At 33.5% G+C, this 13,629-nt stretch overlaps 1 protein-coding gene across 2 annotated transcripts in view; it reads left to right on the top strand.

The window, feature by feature from the left end:
- RASA1 (RAS p21 protein activator 1) overlaps positions 1 to 13,629 on the top strand; it is a 116,755-nt gene that overhangs the window by 61,916 nt on the left and 41,210 nt on the right. For both annotated transcript variants that reach the window (XM_002744778.7, XM_008991846.5), the window contains exons 5-7: positions 4,068 to 4,185; positions 7,331 to 7,362; positions 12,634 to 12,686. In XM_002744778.7, the coding sequence (XP_002744824.4) occupies positions 4,068 to 4,185; positions 7,331 to 7,362; positions 12,634 to 12,686 (203 nt within the window). The remainder of the gene's footprint in view (positions 1 to 4,067; positions 4,186 to 7,330; positions 7,363 to 12,633; positions 12,687 to 13,629) is intronic.

The following is a 13,629-nucleotide window of genomic DNA, read 5'->3' as shown; positions in this document are numbered from 1 at the left end:
TAAAGAGCTAGATTGGAAGATTTCTCCTATTATATTCACTCCTGTCAGGGTGGATCAGATCCTTTGGAATGTTATAGAACTATGCAACATGTTAGTTTTTTTAATTTCTATATAATTTATTTTGTAACTTGATAATCAAATTTTCTGTGTCTTTCTATAAGCTATTTAACTTTCTAGTGGAAACTTTGTTTCTTGCCATTAATTATCTCATTTAATTCTTATTGACACATTGTAATTTGTAATATAAACTGGAAAGCCCTATAAAAGACAAAGGAGAAAATGCGTACATTAAAGAAGAACAGTGATGAATTATAAATTTAGGAATTTAGGTAATTTTTAATTTTTTGTGGAATCATTTAGGACAGCAGTTCTCAAAGCATGTTCTATGTAACTCTGGGGATCTTTGAGACCCATTTCGAATCATGTATTAGTCAGCGTTCTCTAGAGGAGAAGATTTATTATTGGGAATTGGTTCCCCCAATGATAGATAGAGGCAGAAAAGACCCACAGTCGGCTGTCTGCAATCTGGAAACCCAAGAAGGCCAGTGGTATAATTCAATCTACATCTAAAGACCTGAGAACTGGGGAGCCTATGATGTAAATCCTAGTTTGAGTGCAGGAGATGAGATGAAATGTCCCAGCACAATCAGTGAGGAAGAAAAAAAGGGATGAATTTCTTCCTCCTCCACTTTTTGTTCTCTTCAGACCCTTAGTCAACTGGATGATGCCTGCTTACACTGGGGACGGCAGGATACTGTCCTCTGATTCAAATGCTGATCTCATTAAGAAACACCCTCACAGACAAACCCAGAAATATAATATTTAATCTGGGAACTCTGCAGCCCAGCCAAGTTGACACATAAAATTGATCATCACAACCCATGAGATCAGATTATTTTCATAACCATACTAAGACATAATTTGCCTTTTTCATTGTGAATTTTACAGTGATGGTACAAAAGCAATGGGTGGTAAAACTGCAGTGTCTTAGTAGAAATCAAGACTGTGGTACAAAAGTGTACAGTATTCTTCACTGTTACACACTTGGGGTTAAAGACAGCTTCATGTAACAGCATTATTAATGAGGAAGTAAACAATATTTATTAAATTTCAACCTGTGACCATACAACTTTAATCTGTATGATGAAATGGGAAGTATGTATAAAACACTTCTGCTATGTACCCAAGATCAGTGCCATGAGAAAAAGCAATGTGAGATAACTGAACTAGAGACAGAGTCTTGCTCTGTCACCTAGGCTGGAGTGCAGTGGCACAATCTTGTTTCACTGCAGCCTCCACCTCCTCAAGGTTCAAGGGATTCTCATGCCTCAGTCTTTTGAGCAGCTGGAATTATAGGCGTGTGGCACGAGGTCCAACTAATTTTTTGTATTTTAGTAGAGATGGGGTTTTGCCGTGTTGGCCAGGCCAGTGTCGAACTCCTGACCTCAAGTGATCTGCCCGCCTTGGCTTCCCAAAGTACTGTTATTACAGGGATGAGCCCTTGCGCTTGGCTTAGCTGTTACTTTTGTGCACACCATTTCACTTGCGAGAATGTTTAACATTTTTTGAAAAAAAACAAAGTGAGACTATTATTTCAAGGAAAATAACTGTTAGTATTTGTTGTCAATAACAAAATTTGAGTTTTGAGTAAAAATGAGAATTTTAGACTTTTCTGTATTGGCCATTAAGAATTTTACAATTTCTGAGATAATGACTTTTCTGATGAGATAGGTGGTGATAATAAAGAATAAATTTTTTTTTCCTTTTTTTTTTTTTTTTTTTAAAGACGAGTTTTGCTTGTCACCCAGGCTGGAGTGCAATGGCACGATCTTGGCTCATTGCAACCTCTGCAACCCAGATTCAAGCAATTCTCCTGCCTCAGCCTCCTGAGTAGCTGGAACTGTGGGCGCCTGCTACCACACCTGACTGATGTTGGTATTTTTAGTAGAGGCGGAGTTTCACCATGTTGGCCAGGTTGGTCTTGAACTCCTGACCTTGGGTGACCTGCCCTCCCCAAAGTGCTGGGATTGCAGGCATGAGCCACTGTGCCTGGCCAAGAATAAGAGGTTTTGATAGCGTATATAATGTGTTAATAACTAGAAGATAGACATAGCTCAGCGAACTAATATTTTCTAAATGGTAAATGTATGACGTTATGCATGAGTAAAAGATTAATTCAAAGTGCTAGATAGACCAGTAGATGTTACTGGAATGCATACAGAAAGTTCACTGATAAATAGTTTTGGATTCCATATTACAACTAACCTTCAAGATAGTACCACTCGTTGAGATTTTGGTGTGATTTCATAGAATATCTATAATTATCAGAAAAGGTTATTAAAATATTTATCTCTTTTATACTATATTCTTAGGTGAAGCCAGATTTTCTTCATATGCTTTGAGCAAAAAATCATATAGCAGCAAATTTAATACAGAAGCAGATATGGGACTCCAGCAGTTTTCAATTAAGCCAGGCATTAAGAGATTTGCAAAATTACAAAACAGTGATATTCTCACTAAATTTGTAAAAGTTATAAATATTTTTCATATTTTTAATGAGTTTTTTAAAGGAATTAATATTTTTTAAATATTTGTTTTAAATTTGAATATGGTAAATATCTATAGATATCCATATAAATAAAGCCACTTAGATTATCAATTTTTAAGAGTGTAAGAGGTCCTGAGAGAGCAAAGAAAAAGAGGATGGGAATTTAAACAATAATTAGATGATATAAATTTGGGTTTATGAGTCTTTTAACAAATTTGTGCATACCTGTGAATTTTAAAATAAAATACCTTAAAAATTAATGATTTAATAAATCATTTTAGTTTGTTTTGAGGGGGAAAACACAAAATAATACAGAGTGAGTTATGGTTATGTTGTATTACTACTAACAAGCTTATTTAAAAATTTTTTTTAGTTTTTGCACCATGAAAAGTTGGTATAGTAACAACATTGAAACTTTCAGCTAAGAAATGACTACTTTCAACTAAGAAATGAAATTTACCAGTTCATGTGCACCCTCCGTTTACACACTCAATGATTTTCCTTAATGTGCTTAAGTGGTTCTAGAAAGGAATAATTTAATTGGTTAAGTGATCATGTCTGCTGCCATTCAGCTAGGGAAATATTGGCCATCATTAAGAATGACTGTAGAATCAAGATAGAATATAATATTCTATGATTATTCAATTACTGAGTTAAATGTTGTATATAAGTTCTGTTTTTTGAAACATTGTGCAAACAGTGAAGCTTGAGATAGCATAGAGAAAACAGTTAAAGCTTTCAAGGATAGGAGACTAGATTAACTTAAATTTACTTAATAGACTTTGCTTTGTGAATATTAAGACTGAAAGGAAAATTGTTGAAAAATATGATAGATACAGTTACAGATACAGGATTAATGGTAGCATCCAACAAATCTTGAAACTTTGTGTTAAGAAGCATTCTTTCAAAGCATGTATTTTTTGCCTTCTTGTTCTTTGTCATAAATGAAGTTATATCAGTCTGATCATGAAATCTCAACTGGCTGTACGTGTTTGGTTTCAGATTCTTTATTTTTCAAATACATATATAAATTTCCAGTAAACTTGGAAGAATTCATTTATACAGTTCGAATATCATCCTTGTTTTTGATTTTATATATAACCTACATCTGAAAGAGTAATAACATTATTACTCTTTACATAAATTTTTCAATTGTTTTCTTACACCCCAAAACCTTTAATATATGTATAATTAGTTTCTGTTAACAGAAATTGTAATTTGAGTCTAACAATAATTCAGTGTTAGAGATAGTACAAATACTATTATCAAACTCATTTTATTCATGAGGAAATTAAGATCCAGATTATTTATTATCTTCAGAGATTTACATGTAGATAATGCCAGAAACAGGATACAAATTTAGGGTATTTGACTCCTTGTATTTTTCAATATAGTATTTTTCAAAACTATCCTGTTTTGAAAAATATAGTATTTTTCAAAACTATCCTGTTTTGTGGTGTATGATTGTTCGAATTTATGTATTTAAATTTTTTAATAATTTAAAAATTGCTGTTTTCAGTTTCCTAAAGGGAGATATGTTCATTGTTCATAATGAATTAGAAGATGGATGGATGTGGGTTACAAATCTAAGAACAGATGAACAAGGCCTTATTGTTGAAGACCTAGTAGAAGAGGTGGTAAGTTTTGTTCTTTTCTTCTCAATTCTAAATTCTAATTATTTGATAAAATTTGGATCTTGCCCATAAACAGAGAAAGTAGCTATGAATACATTTCTTTTATAAAAGAACTTAATTGGTAAGTACAAGGAGTTTTTCGTTAAAATCTATTTATTATAAGTGCTGTTTGTTAGTGTGGCACATAAGCTAGCTTGTTATAATATGTAGCTGCCAATATTCAGAAAGCCTTAATGAGTTTCTATGAATTAGAAATATATTAACATTTGTGCTTTTTTTGAGACAGAGTCTTGGTCTGTTGCTCAGGCTGGAGTGCAGTGGCACAGTCTCGACTCACTACAACCTCCACCTCCCAGGTTCAGGCGATTCTCGTGCCTCAGCCACCAAAGTAGCTGGGATTAGAGACATGCGCCACCATGCTCAGCTAATTTTTTAATTTTTTAAAATAGAGACAGGGTTTTACCATGTTGGTCAGGCTGGTCTCAGACGCCTGACCTCAAGTGATCCACCGCCTTGACCTCCCAAAGTGCTGGGATGACAGGTGTGAGCCCCTGTACCTGGCTCATTTGTGCTTATTTTTGTCCTCTTTTTTGCCTTCTTGATCTTCCTCATAAATGAAGTTATATCAGTCTGATCATGGACTCTCAACTGGTTGCACAGATTTGGTTTCAGATTCTTTATCTTTCAAATATATGTATAATTTTCTAGTAAACTTGGAAGAATTCATTTGTATTATGCATACGTTACTGCATGGTTTTACAGTTTGAATACCATCCTTATTTTTGTTGCCATCATATAATACGTTATCATGTGGTATCTATTCCCACGTGCATTTTTAATAACAGGTTAGCATTTGAATAGCCTTTATACTTCAGAGACAGCACTCAGTATCAAATTTGTCAAACATTATAACTTTGGAATTCTCCCTTTCCTTTCTGATTTGTCCAGTGGGATGGAGTGGCTTTCTGTTGTCTCTTACAACCCTCAAAGCTACTATTTTTAAATCATACCATCAGAAGACCTGATAATATGCTGAAATGTATGTGCTGATTATTGCTCCTGGAAGACTGCAGTGGAGAATATATTTCTTTTCCTATACTCTTATCTGTCTATTCTGGCAACTGGATCTTCATATATAGAAGTAAAGCATACTGTGTGTAGAGGTGGAAAAAGTTGAGGAAATGGTGTGATACATTCTATACTCATAGTCATATAGTTGTTTAGTGAAAGAGCTAGGATTAGGACTCCTAATTCCTAGATTATTGTACAGTGTATTGTTCTGTATTGTACAGTGAAAGAGGTATTTATTCCATATAGGCAAACAGTATTCATACTGAAGCATCTTACTATGTTAGTTTTCCTATAAAATTTGTTAGTAAAACTTTTAGTTTGGGTTTCCCTCTCCCTCCTATACCACCATCTTCCCCATCCTGATTACTTAAAGGAATTGCACTGTTGTTGAACTTTTCTTGAGCTCTTGGAATTCTGGATCAAATTTAACAAGATAAACTTTAATAAGAGTAAGTGAAAATTATTCAACATATACTGAAAAATAGTAACAACCCAAACCAGAATAAGGAGACATGACCTAACATCAGTCAATACAAGGGATGAAGAAAAAGTTAGTAACTTTGTATAACTGAATAATGTGATGTGGTTGCTAAAAATGAATATAGTAATATTATAAATTAATAGTGGAATAATTAAAGGTCAGTTATAAATAATTTTTACTCCAATATGTAGAATAATTTTCATGATGGGCTTTATTAGAGGATAGTGAATTCCTTGTAGATTAAAAAACCATTCGGACATTTTTAGATTGCAAAGATGTTTCAGGCATTCAGTTAGTGGTTAGATTTAAAGAATTTCTCCCTCTAAAATTATAATTACTATTCCCCAAACACATTTATGCTTTTATATATTAACTCTAGAATGTATGCTCTGTGAGGGGAGGGACTTTTGTCTCCGATTGACTCATGTATTCCCATTGCCTAGAATAGTGGCTGGCATTAGTAGGCATTCAGTAGATGTTTGTTACGTAAATGAATGTCTCTATGCTTATAGTTTTCCCTCTTCCTTGACATTCCTGCCCTGTTAGAGTGCCTTGTGAAATTTGATTCATCTTTATCAGTTCAGTTCATGTGTCACCTCTTGTTTCACAGAGGATTTATGCCTTTTTGGAATCTCTTAGGCAAAATTGTTTCCTTCTATTACACTGTCTAAAATTAATTTATTATGTATACTTCTTCTATAAGAGAGTAACCCTTTTTGGGCAGTGATATAATGGTAATGCTATTCATTTTTATAGTTTTTTTGTTTTCCAACTGCCTTGGATATAGTAGCATTCAGTGAGTGTTTGATTTTAGTTTGATTAGGTATTTCATGAGTGAGGACCAAATTGTGAAAAATAAATCCAAGTTAGATCATTTTTCTCCATGTGGAATGAGTAACACTGTAGTATCTTAAATCAGAGGAGTATAGTATAAAATAAAGTTCAAAACATGATAAAAGGGGGATGTCTTTTATATTCGAAGTTGGTGTTCACTTTTTAGGGGCTCAAATGTCTCGCTGAAGAGGTAGCGTTTGTGATGGTTCCTTCCTAGATGGGGTAGGTTTTTAACTAACAGGTAGAAAGCAAAAAGTAGAAAGTACATTCTGAGAACAAAAAGAAAAAGCTACAGGTAGGAAATTGGCAAATAGGAGGTTATGTGTGACCATGGCATAGGTACCTAAAAAGAATTGGTAGTATGAGACAGAAAATGTGGACTTGAGTCCTGTGGTAAAGGACTTCAGTTGCAGAATGAGAAATTTGTAGGCAGTAGAGAGGTGTTTGGTTTTTCTTAACGTAGGGCAAAGCTGCTGTTGAAACTGATGTGTCCAAGTTAGAGTGGTGGAGTAGGACATAGAGGTAATTATATTAGTTGGGCTGTTGTACTAATTTAAGAAAAATGGGTAAGAGGGCCTGAGTTAGGGTAATGGCAACAAGAAAAGATTAAGATAGGTATGGAAAGATATTTCTTGAACGGAAACATCTTTTCTTGTATACACATAAATGTGAAGGGCAGTGTGGGTTGAAGATATGATTTTTAATAGAAGTAGATTAATAGTTAATTATATAAAATACTGTCTTAATGTGTCTTCCCTTTAGGGCCGGGAAGAAGATCCACATGAAGGAAAAATGTGAGTTTGTGTTAATTATTACAATGAAAAAAATATATATCTATATTGTAAATTTACTAATTGGAAAACTTTGGCCAAAATTTTTTTTAAAGTTTTTAGACTGACTTAAACATCTTTTTAATTTGGCTTACGGAACTGATTTGTAAATATTTTATTAAGGATCTAGTGATACAACTAAATACAACTCTCTTTATCACCACACCTAAAAACTTTCAATAAACATTACATTTATAACATTATGAATGTCACAGTTCAGCACAATTTAAAATTATTCGTAGTATTTATTGGTTATTCAAAGTATTTCTTGTTTTAAAGCCACATCTTTTATCCCAACCCCCCCAACCTCATAACGGTTCTTCACAATTTTAATAGGATTCTGCAAGGTCTTTTTTTCATAATCTTCAGACTGATTTTATGTATATGTAAGTTTTCTTTTAAAGATCTGAACCATTAATCCCAATTCTGTCTTATATTTTAATAGATTATTCATCTTGTAATATCTTTTCAGTAGTACAACTTTTTTTTCTTATCGTTCAGCATTTATGGATGGAACTTGAGGCTTGCCTCAAGTGTTTGGGTTTTCTGTTTGCTAACCGTTAGAATATAAAAACATTAAACTGACTACTCCATTTGCAATCACCTTATTTAATGCTTCACCCTTCTTTAAGTGAGATATGTAAGATTTTCTGAGTTCATTTTTATTATTTCTTGTGGCTACAAAACAGACTTCATTAGGGAGACTGTACCTTGCTGTTTGTATTAGTTACAAGTCTTCCCCTCTTCAAACTAATACTCTTCAGGAGTTTTTAATTCTTTTTTGTTATTTTTATTATTATTTTTTGACATGGAGCCTTGCTCTGTCACCCAGGCTGGAATGCAGTGGCACGATCTCTACTCATTGCAACCCCTTCCTCCCAGGTTCAAATGATTCTCCACTTCAGCCTCCTGAGAAACTGGGATTATAGGCGCATACCACCATGCCAGGCTGATGCTTGTACTTTTAGTAGAGATGGGTTTTTGCCATGTTGGCCAGACTTGTCTTGAACTCCTGACCTCAAGTAATCTACCAGCGTTGGCCTCCCAAAGTGCTGGGATTACAGGTGTGAGCCACTGTGCCTGGCTAGGAGTTGCAAATTTTGATTAATGCTTTGAGGATCAGATAGACAATGTAAGCAAGTGAAGTAGGTCAGGTATATATATTCCCAGTTTTCTTTAGAGACAATAATCTTGATCTTTCTTATTTTCCCTCTTTGATAGAGATCAAGGTACATGGAACTATGTTCCTACTATCAAAAAACAACACTAAGTGTGGTAACAAATGGCAACTGACATTCATTCATGCTATTAGAGAAAACTGGGAGGTGGAAAACTAGAAAGAGTTTGCCTGTTGTAAGGTAATCTCTCTAGTTGATATGTGTAGGGATGTGAGTCTAGTGTTGTGAGAGCCTCCTGATTTTCAAAAGACCATAAATCTAGATTTTTATTTTTATTTTGGATTATAGCAATGGAATTTTTAATTTAAAAATATAGGTTAAATGCCAGTAAACACTTAAAGCTGCATATATTTCTCATAAAACATAAATCCCACTTTCACTTAGAAGTCTTATTATCTGATAGCATTGTCATTCTTCCATTTTTCTTAACTTTATGTAATTTCTTATTTGGTATTTAGCATAACTAAAGTTTGCATTGTTGGTTTATTTTATGTGTGTGTTTGTTCCCTTTAATTTCTTAATACAGGACTATGGCATTGAGGCGGTACTTTAAATTCTTTAAAGTGTCCTCAGTAACATCCATAAGTACCCTTTGAGATTAAATAGATGGTATAATTTTGGGTTTCTTTCCAGCTCTCTGTTGCCATGATATAGGCACCGAGTCCGGATGGTTTTGTCTCCTAAAATATTTCTTGAATGTTTACCGCCTTCTCAAATCTTAAATAACTATATTCTAGTTCAGGCCTTTTTAAATCTCTTGCCAGGATTCAATATAGCAATAACCTCCAAGTTGATCTCCCTTGACTCTTTAGCCTTATCAAATCCTTTTTTCCAGGAGCTAGAATAATTTACCTAGATGGTATCACATTTTCACCTAAAATCCTTAATCACCAGCAGATACATGAAAAAATGCTCACCATTCATTATTGATCATCAGTTAAATGCAAATCAAAACTACAATGACATTTCATCTCACCCCAGTTATAATGGCTTTTATCCAAAAGATATGCTATAATGAATGCTGGCGAGGATGTGGAGAAAAGGGAACCCTTGTACCCTGTTGGTGAGAGTATAAATAAGTGTAGTTACTATAGAGTACAGCATGGAAGTTCCTCAGAAAATTGAGAAGAAATCAGTATATCAAAGAGAAAGCTGCACTCCCACATTTCAGCACCATTCAGAATGCCAAGATGTTTAATCAGTGTTCATCAGTGGATGAATGGATAAAGAAAATATAGTACGTACACATAATGGAATACTATTCAGCCATAAACAAGAATGAAATCCTGTCATTCACAACAACATGAATGGAACTGGAGAATACCATGTTAAGTGAAATAAGCCAGGCACAGAAAGACAAATGCCATGTGTTCTCACTCATATGGAAGCAAAATATTAGAAAATTGAACTCATGTAGATAGTAGAATGGTGCTTACCAAAGGGTGGGGAGGGGGGATACAGCAGGGCTGATTAATGAGTACAAAACTACGCCTAGATGGAATGAATAAGATCTAGTATTTGGTAGCACAATAAGGTGCTACCATAATTTACTGAATATTTAAAAATAAAAGATAGGAATTGGAATATGCCTAACACAAAGAAATTATTATATGCGCTTGAGGTGTTGGATACCCCAGATACCCTGAATTGATCATTACACATTATATGCTTGTATCAAAATATCACTGGTACCCCATAAAAATATACAACATAATAGTTATATACATTATCCATTAAAACAGAAAAAAAAAAATTAAAAAATTGAATCTTACACTGATTCTCCACCTTTACCTTAGCAGAGCCTAAAAAAATGATCCATTATATGGCTGTTTTGTCCTTTACTACTCGTATCACTTATCATCTCTAGTTTTCTAATCTCCATCTTGTAGGTCTTCAAACACATACTACTTTTTTCTTTATTGTTTTAGAGATAGGTTCTTGCCACTGCTTAAGCTAGAGTGTAGTGGTGCTATCATGGTTCACTGCAGCCTCAAATTCCTGGGCTCAAGTGATCTTCCTGCCTAAGCCTCCCAAGTAGCTGAGACTACAAATGTGTACCACCACACCTGGCAAATGCTGTAAATTTTTTTTTGTAGAGAGGGGGTCTTACTCTACTGCCCAGGCTGGTCTCAAACTCCTGGCCTCTTCCCACCTTGGCCTTCCAAAGTGTTGGGATTATAGGTGTGAGCCATTGTTCCTGGCTATTTTTCTTCTTTATACCTTTGCTCAAGCTGCTTCCTAGACCAGAATTCTTCCATTCATACTTAGCTCATTTATCACTTCCCCCTAGGAAATCTTCCTTTATTTTCTTCCCTACACACTCAACAGAATTGGTACCCTTCTCTGTTATTCCCATAATGCCTTGGGCAATACCTATCACTGTGCTTACATTTTCTATGTCGTTTCTGTAGTTAGACAGGGTCTCACTATGTTGTCCAGGCTGGTCTTGAACTCTTGGGCTTAAGAGCTCTTCCTGATTTGGCCTCCAAAAATACTGGGATTACAGGTGTGAGCCACCATGCCTGGCCTAGGAGTGAGAACTTTATAAGATCAGGGACTCATCTTTTTATCATTGTTGCAAACCATGTGGTTGAAATATATAAATTTTATACTGGAATAAATGTCTGAAGAATGAAACTGTTTTTAGAAAGTGATATTGCCGCTTTAACTTCAGACTGTGTGCTTCTGCTAAATAATCTTTTTCATCTGTAAACCTTATCATTTTTTTACCATTCTCTTTCTGAATTTTTTTTCAAACTGTAAAAGTAGAGGATTACCCTTGGAGGTAAGGTCATTCAGTTGACTCTCCTCCAGAGTATAAAAATCCTGCTCTAACATTTGTAGTAAGTGGTCATTTAGCCTATGCTCAAATGCAGTGTAGATCCTCACTACATGCAGTCTGGACTGTTTTAGTTGTTGTACACTTTGCTTTATATTATTCAAAATTTGCACAGGGAGCACCAGGAGATCTGAATTAGTGAGTTCATGCTTGGAATGGTATTAAAGAAAAGTTTACCTTTTTATTCATATGAAAAGAAATTCAATTATATTTTCATTCTTCAGCAGTAATAATAGTATGGATCATTTAAAACAATGTGAACAACCTCTGAACCTGTAACTCTGGACTTTAGAGCACTTATGTATTTCAGTCCTATGTTTACTTTCCGGCTTGCTCTTTAATCTATTATTTAGATTAACTGTAGACCCTAATAAGATACAGCAAAGTAGTAGAAAGGTGATTGGGAATTGTCAGCCTGGCATTAAGATGTGTTAATCAGGCCTTTAGGTAAATAAGAGGTGATTTTATGTACTTTGATAACTAGTAATTACTTTTTAAATCAGAGAGATTATTTTATTTGAAGGTAAAATTTAAATATTTATGTTATTATATACTCTATATTTTTACTGTGATGCCATTTATAAAATTTGGAAAGGCTTAATTTAAGAATACAGACTATAAAATACTTAGCAACCTAGTTTGATAGGCTATTAGCTCCAATAGAGTTAGGAGCACTAAGTCCTTCTTTTCTTTCAGTTCTTGGTGTTGGTATCCACTTGTTCTTATCACCCAGTCTTATATTCTGGCTTTTAGCAAAGTAAGAGTCAACACATCTTGAATTTATTGGAAGAGAGAATTTATCATCATGTTAAATTTTCCATGTTATAGGAAAATACAGAAATAGGAGAAAAAATTTATTACGTTTTTCAGGAAATTCTGGAGTAGGTGCTGTCTATACTACTCCTTCCCTCCTCCCCACAAAAAGAAAAAAAAGACCGATAACAGTTTATTATTAATCAGGATTAAAAATTGTTGCCGTTTTTGTATAGGTAATGAAAATTGTAGTTTATATTTGATAGTTCCTAGTTTTACTACATTTTGTTGAAATTAAATATAGTATATATATACAATGTAATAAAAATGTATTAAGAATGACATTTGATTAATTGCATTTATTTCATTATATCAATTTGAATTAAACTTATTGTATTTAAATGTTTAGTTTTGATCATATAACAAAAAAAGTACTTTATATATCTAATTTATTATCTTTTTAAGATGGTTCCATGGGAAGATTTCCAAACAAGAAGCTTACAATTTACTAATGACAGGTACCTTTGTATTTACTTGCTTTTCTAATGTCTATTTAAAGAGAATAAAAAGGTGAACAAAGCATTTATTATGTGTTTTGCATTTAGCAAAACGCTTAGTGTTTATGCATGTTATAATTTTGTGTCCAGTGCTAAGAAGCTGGTGTTTTTGTTTATATTTTAAACATGCATGTAGTATAAAATTTAGTAAAGTGTTTTTCTTTTACCTCAGGCTCCTGTCCACTTCTTAGAAGTAATACTAGATGACAGTTTTTTTCCATATGTTTCTAGAAGTTTTCTGTGTCTCTGTGAATCTCTCTCACCCCTACACATACACACATGTAAATATGCAGCACAATTTCTTCATGTTAGATATATATTGGGAGATGATTCTGTATCTGCAGATAAAAATTTTCATTACTCTTTTTTATGGCCTTAAACTTTTCAATATATAAGTACTGTAATTAACTAGTCTTTAATAGAAGGATATTGTATTTTACTCTTTTGCTGTTCAGCTACAGCAGAGATTCTTATATTTATCTTTGTATACTTGTGGAATTATATGATTACCCTTATTTAATATTTATTAATTCTAACATTTCCCAAAACTCTTGTGCTTATAAATACAAAAAAAATTGGCTTGTATTGTGGGTTTAACCATCCTGTCATTGTTTATTTTTACTAAATATTTAAGGCTGAATTAATTTAAAAACCAAGCATTTCTTCGGCAGAGCACATCTTATAAAGATTTCAGACGCGTTTAAGCTTTAGTATGTAATTTAAAAGTTTTATTTCTTCAAAAATGTTGACTATTCAGTAGTTTCTGTATTTGGTGAAATAAACTCTTATGTTGATAACACTAATTATTAAAGATGTAATCTGAATTGTTTTAATCCATAGAGCATTTTATTTTATTTTATTTTATTTATTTTTTGAGACAGAGTCTCGCTCTGTCACTAGACTG

Source organism: Callithrix jacchus, chromosome 2, assembly GCF_049354715.1.
Source record: "Callithrix jacchus isolate 240 chromosome 2, calJac240_pri, whole genome shotgun sequence".
Classification (NCBI taxonomy): domain Eukaryota; kingdom Metazoa; phylum Chordata; class Mammalia; order Primates; family Cebidae; genus Callithrix; species Callithrix jacchus.
This window is presented reverse-complemented; position numbering and strand designations above follow the sequence as displayed.